Genomic DNA, 6,846 nt, shown 5'->3' on the forward strand with positions numbered 1-6,846 from the left:
TCTGTACTGGAGTGTGTACACCGCCTCGCTATCTGTACTCGAGTGTGAACACCGCCTCGCTATCTGTACTCGAGTGTGTACAACGCCTCGCTATCTGTACTCGAGTGTGTACACCGCCTTGCTATCTGTACTCGAGTGTGTACACCGCCTCGCTATCTGTACTAGAGTATGTACACCGCCTCGCGATCTGTACTCGAGTGTGTACACCGCCTCGCTATCTGTACTCGAGTATGTACACCTCCTCGCGATCTGTACTCGAGTGTGTACACCGCCTCGCGATCTGTACTCGAGTGTGTACACCGCCTCGCTATCTGAAGTCGATCACACATTTACATCGGCACACTGCTAAGGAATAAGAATGTCTTCAATGCAGGTATACTTTGAGGAGGGGTGAGGGATATTCCAGAGCGCGTGGTACTCAGACACATCCGCTCCGCAGACGACCTGTTGCGGAATCGGCAGATTAGCGGGGGTAATGAAGTACGGGGCATTTCTCTACTGACTCATATATGAAATATATGAAATGTATATATATGAAATATATTAGACAATTATATCAACGGAATTGAGACGAGTTATCGGCGCAGGATAAAACAAGAGTCAGCAGGTGACAGTCACGGTATAAAGGGCTCTGATTCTGTGATGACTCGTGTTCATTGAGTAATTTTCTGTTGAAATGAGGAGCTGAAGTTGTGTGAAGGAATAGGGACCACCGTGACCTTACAGTCGCCAGCTCTAGTGTTACATCCGCACCAGTTTCAAGAGATGACTCAAACACCGGGTCACATGGCTAATCGCGTTCTTCACCTCCTGTCTGAATTTTTTCTGTGTCATTCCGTAGATACACGTGTTGGCGCAGGAGTTGACATAGATAAGTAGGACACCCACCTCATTGGCGATATATGAGGGACTCGTATGATTTCCATCGGCGGGACTAACCGTGACTCGAGTGCAGACGAAGGTGACAGTTTCCGTTGTCCACAGCAGTATATAGACGCCGGACACAGTGAAGAGTAAAACCATGGATTTACGCCGATTCTCCGCCTCAGTGTCATTGCCTTTCAGCCGCCGGCGGACCCTACTGGCCGCCACCATGTTCCTGACAGTCAGCCCGTTGAAGAATAGGATTAGAAGGAAAGGGAGGAATGAGAGAGAGATGCTACACATCCAGGAGAACATGATCCACCAGATGGAGGTGAGATAGGCGGGTCTGGGCCAACACCCCCAGTTCACATTGTCCTTGGTGAAGCGCGGCTCGTACATGAACTGAAAGGGAATGTACTTTATACAGCTCAGCGCACACATGGACACAATGACAGTGACGGCCGTCCTATCCGTGCAATATGTGAGTCTCAGCTTCGGGCAGCAGATGCTGACAAAACGGTCAAAGGTGAAAGACACGGTTAACCAGACGGAGTAGTCCAGTGTAACTATCCGCAGGTAAACGTCGGAAGGACACACTGCGCTGAGGGAGAGGAAAGAGTTCGGGTTGTAATAACCATAGATTCCTTGCAGCAACACGTGGAAGATGATGACCAGCAGACCGGACATTGCCATCGCCACCATGTAACGCGTGATTCCTTTGGTGAGACCACACTTGCCCCGGTACAGGATCGCAGCCGTCAGTATGTTCGCTGGAGGAAACACATAACACTTCGATATAATTATTTAAACAGAGCAACCAATATAATAGAACGCAAAGTTTCTGCGCTCAGTGCGATGCTGTCAATTCAGATGAATCGCTGAGGCGACCAATTCGTTCATTAGTCAAAGGAATGCAAAAACAGCATCACACGTCGCTCTACCTATAGGGAGGTTTCACGGCAGTCGGGTCACGACCCATGACCCGTACTGTTGCTACGCTACTCCAAATGGATTACACGCGATGAACTGCAGGTAGGCACTTACCATTGTTTCCAGCGGAGCGGGCCCGTTAAAACCGCGCTGCAAATAATTATGGAAATCGGGATAAGCGAGTGAGACATTTATCCTGCTTCAGAATTCCAAAAGTGAGGAGAAATGACGGTAGATAGAAGCGAGAGCAGAAGGGACAACAACAGCCAGAGTGCTTGGCGAACATTGGCCGTTTGCATCAACTAAGGCATTATTTGTGTTTTTTCTTGATTGCTTTGACATTTAAAAAGTTTCAGAAGTGATAAATCTGGCCGTAATCGCCCATGGTTCTCAAGTGGGTTTTTACATACAAAATTAAAACGCATCTGAAGAAAAAATTGCAGCCAGATTGATCACTTCTGAGACTTTTTAGATACCAAAGGAATCAAGAAAAAACACAAATAATGCCTTACTGTTGATGAAACGCAGTGAACAAACGCGATAATTCCCAATATTTCCCAATTCCGTTATCTGCACGGCCAATGTTTACCAAGCACTTTAGCTGCTGTTGTCCCTTCAGCTATCGCTTCTCTTTACCTTCATGTCGCTTCACTTTTGGAATTCTAAAGTTGGTTACATGTCTCTCACACTTACTCCGAATTCCACAAATTTTTTCAGCGTAAAAATTCAATATTTTGGCGTTTTTTAACAGGTAGGAAAGTACGCGTTTCTTGCATTAATAACATATACCGGAAGTAACGGATGTCCTCCAGATGGATTGAGCGGCTCCGTAGGTCAAGCCCTATAGCCCAGTGCCCTTACGTGCAACCCCCCTATTGTACTTGCGTGTCACTTGATTGTATTTGTTTCGTTTAGTTGAGAGATACAGCGCGGAAACAGGGCATTCGGCCCACCGGGACCGCGCCGACCAGCGATCCCCGCATATTAACACTATCCAACACACACTAAGGACATTTTTTTATATTTACCAAGCCATTCAGAGAAAGTGAGATGACATCCAAATAGTGTGAATGGGTGATTGATGATCAGTGTGGCCTCCCTGCGTCGATGCTGTATCTCGAAACCAAACTACAATTCTTATTACGCTTAGTAATTGGTTACCGGTTACATGGCGATTCAAAATGAACAATAAAATGGAGTATGGGTGTTAGAAAACCGGAATTCTACACATTTATTGGTGAAAATATGTAGTTGGCTCGGCAGCATCTGTGGAGACAGAGAGGCGGGATTTAATATTTCAGGAAGATATTTATTCGACGGACCTCGAGCGTTGTTTAACTGGCAGAGAAGAAAGAGTGTTGGTGGGAACACTGATGTGTGCATTGTGGAGAGGACTCCTTACAATGGTCGAGATAATGGGGAGGTGCCGAGTGACAGAATAACTCGCTGAATGGAAACAAATGGCGAATCTTTGCACATAGGGCGAGGAAGAGCGTAAATGCGAGAAATGCAGACAGAAAGTTAGGATGAGGCTGAGAGCAGAAAGAGATAATTAGAGAGATGGTGAGAAAAAGAGACGGGGGGGTGGGTAGAAACAGAAATAGAGGGAGGCTGGGAGAAGCAGGGATAGAAAAGAGGAAGACAAAAAGAGACGGAGAAACACACAAAGTCAAAGTAGCCTTTATTGTCATTCAGACCTTGCGGTCTGAACGAAATTTCGTTGCCTTGCAGTCCTACATATAGTAAAACATGACAAAAAAACACACAATAAACACAAATTAACATCCACCACAGTGAGTTCACCAGGCACCTCCTCACTGTGATGGAGGCAAAAGTCTTAAAGTCTTTGTCTCTTCCCTCCTTATTCTCCCTCACAATGAGGAAGAGAGAGAGAGAGAGAGAGAGAGAGAGAGAGAGAGAGAGAGAGAGAGAGGGAGACAGAGAGGGAGAGGGGAGAGAGAGAGATAGAGAGAGAGAGAGAGAGAGAGAGAGAGAGAGAGAGAGAGAGAGAGGAGAGATGAGAGAGAGAGACCGAGCGTAGAGAGATATGAGAGAGCAGAGGAAAGAGCTGAGAAGCAGAGAGAGGGGAAGGAGAGAGAGAGAAGATGAGAGAGGGAAGGGGAGAGAGAGAGAGATGAGAGAGAGAGAGCGAGAGAGAGAGAGAGGAGGAGAGAGAGAGAGGAGAGGAGAGAGAGAGAAGAGAGAGAGAGAGAGAGAGAGAGAGAGAGAGAGAGAGGAGGGAGAAAAGAGAGAGAGAAGAGAGAGAAAAGAGAGAGCGAAGAGAGAGAGGGGGGGGGGTGAAACATGGCGAATACTGCAAAGGGGCAGAAGGAGAAAGATAAATAGAGAACCAGAGTCACAGAGGGTGATAGACCGAGACCGGGCGAGGGAGAGAAAATATAAAATAGAGGCATAGGGAGAAAAGGAGAGAGAGGGGTAGAAACTGCCTGAGCCGCTGAGGTATTATCGCATTTTGTATAATGAAACTATTCCCTTGGCCGCTGGGACGGGAACGTCTGCGGTTTCATGTGAGAAAGAGCAGCGAACGGCAGCAGAGAGTGGCAGAAACACTGGGGTTACAGCGGCTGAAATGTAGATGATCGGTAACATTGGGACTGAGCAGCAACGCGTTGATCAACGTGACCGGACTTACCAGGGAAGCCAAACGCCGCCAGAATTGGATAAGAAACCTCCTTCACGTACAGAATCAGAGCACGCCCCATTGTGGAAGAGTCACCGTGTGGACAGCGAACCCGGGGACACGATGGAGCAAAGAGCGCGGCTGAGATACCCATTTATATCCGCCTCAATCCTCCAGTGGATGTAAGGAGTAACCGTTGAATGACATTAATCACAAGCTCTTGAACAAACAACTTCTCACCCCCTGATAAATTAACTAATTCTAATCATCTGTCGGGGGAGGATTGCTTGGGGTGGAAAGACATCATGTAGGCGGGAGGAGGGGGGGGGGGGGGGGGGGGGGGGCTCTTTCTCTCCCGTCCATTGAACCAAGGATCAATGTGCTGGGCTTTTCCTGGAACATTTTGAAGGCGCGGAAATCCGAGCTATGATCCTGGGCAGCTAACAACCCAAGGGGATGAACGTGATTTCGCCAACTTTAGTGACCGCCCCCTCATCCCCCACCCCATCTTCCCCCTCGCTTGCCTGTGCCCCCTACCCTGGTGCGCACCCATTTCTCCCTCTCTCCATCCTTTCCTCCTCCCCATCCCCTTGCACATATATTCCTCCTTCTGGACTTACTCCTCCACCACTCCGATCCACTCCTTATTGGACTCCTGTTGTTCTCCTTGTCCATTTTGTCTCGTTTTGAGCTCGTTTGTTCCACTACCTGTATCTCCTTTCAACTGTAGCCTTTGTGTACACATGTCACACTCAAAGCCTCCCCTCACCTTTATCCACCTACCACATGTCAAGCGTTGTCCCTCCGCTCGCACCCCGGTCCGCTTCTCCAGCATTCTGCCCTTCCCAATTCCACTATAATCTGAAGAAAGGTTCGACCTGAAGCGACTCATACCCGTTCCATCCACAAATGCTGCCCGACACGTTCTCAGCACATGGTGGTCTATACATGATGCTAAGAGCGTGAGACAGCTTAATTCGATGGTCCCTTTGGAAACATAGAAACGTAGAAACATAGAACATAGGTGCAAAGTAGGCCATTAGGCCCTTCGAGCTTGCACCGCCATTCGATATCATCATGGCTGATCATCTAAAATCAGTAGGTAGACAAAAATGCTGGAGAAACTCAGCGGATGCGGCAGCATCTATGGACCGAAGGAAATAGGCAACGTTTCTTCAGTCTGAAGAAGGCTTTCGGCTCGAAACGTTGCCTATTTCCTTCGCTCCATAGATGCAGCCGCACCCGCTGAGGTTCTCCAGCGTTTTGGTCTACCTTCGATTTTCCAGCATCTGCAGTTCCTTCTTAAACATCTAAAATCAGTATCCCGTTCCGGCTTTCCCCCAATATCATTTGATGCCCAAAGAGCTAAATCTAACTCTCTCTTGAAAACTTCCAATGAATTGGCCTCCACTGCCTTCTGTGGCAGATAATTCCACAGACTCAAAAATCTCTGGGTGATAAGGTTTTCCTCATCTCAGCCCTAAATTGCCTACCCCTTATTCTTAAACTGTGACCCTTGGTTCTGACTCCCCCAACATCGGGGACATTTTTCCTACATCTACCCTGTCCAATCTTCTAAGAATTTTATATGATTCTATGAGCCCCCTCTCCTTCTACTGAATTAAATCGAAAACAAGCCCAGTCGACCCATTCTTTCATCATACGTCAGTCGCGCCATCCCGAGAATTAACCTGGTAAACCTACACTGCACCCCCTCAATAACAATAATGCACTTCTTCAAATAAGGAGCCCAAAATTGCACACAATACTCCAGGTGTGGTCTCACCAGGGCCCTGTACAACTGCTGCAGGACCTCCTTGCTCCTAAACTCAAATCTTTTCGCAACGAATGCCAACATGTCATTGGCTTTCTCCACTGCCTGCTGTACTTGCATGCTTACTTTCGGCGACTGGTGTACAAGGACCCCCAGGTCTCGTTGCACCCCCTTCTACCAATGTGATATAATTCAGATAATAATCTGCCTTCCTGTTCTTGCCACCAAAGTGGATAAACTCACATTTATGCACATTATATTGCATCTGCTATACTTTGCCCACTCACCCAACCTATCCAAGTAACCCTGCAGCCTCATAGCATCCTCCTCGCACCTCACACTGCCACCTAACTTTATATCATCCGCAAAGTTAGAAATGTTACATTTAATTCCCGCGTCTAAATCTTTAATATATATTGTAAACAACTGGGGTCCCCGCACAGAGCATTGCGGCACCCCGCTAGTCACTACCTGCAATTCTGAAAGGGGGCCGTTAATTCCTACACTTTGCTTCCTGTTTGCCAACTAGCTCTCTATCCATGTCAATATCCTACCCCCAATAACATGTGCTCTAAGTTTGCACACTAATCTCTTGTGTGGGACCTTGTCAAAGGCTTTTTGAAAATCCAGATACACC

The 6,846-nt window shown here is 47.5% G+C and overlaps 1 protein-coding gene across 1 annotated transcript; it reads right to left on the reverse strand.

Moving 5' to 3' along the window:
• Window positions 1-741: 741 nt before the first annotated feature.
• Window positions 742-4,517, reverse strand: LOC116990047 (probable G-protein coupled receptor 139). The gene is made up of 2 exons (XM_033047572.1): window positions 4,448-4,517; window positions 742-1,634 (listed from the first exon to the last, which is right to left on the reverse strand). The coding sequence occupies exons 1-2, from the start codon at window positions 4,515-4,517 to the stop codon at window positions 742-744; spliced, it is 963 nt and encodes a 320-aa protein (XP_032903463.1).
• Window positions 4,518-6,846: the final 2,329 nt, after the last annotated feature.

This window comes from Amblyraja radiata, chromosome 30, assembly GCF_010909765.2.
Source record: "Amblyraja radiata isolate CabotCenter1 chromosome 30, sAmbRad1.1.pri, whole genome shotgun sequence".
NCBI lineage: Eukaryota > Metazoa > Chordata > Chondrichthyes > Rajiformes > Rajidae > Amblyraja > Amblyraja radiata.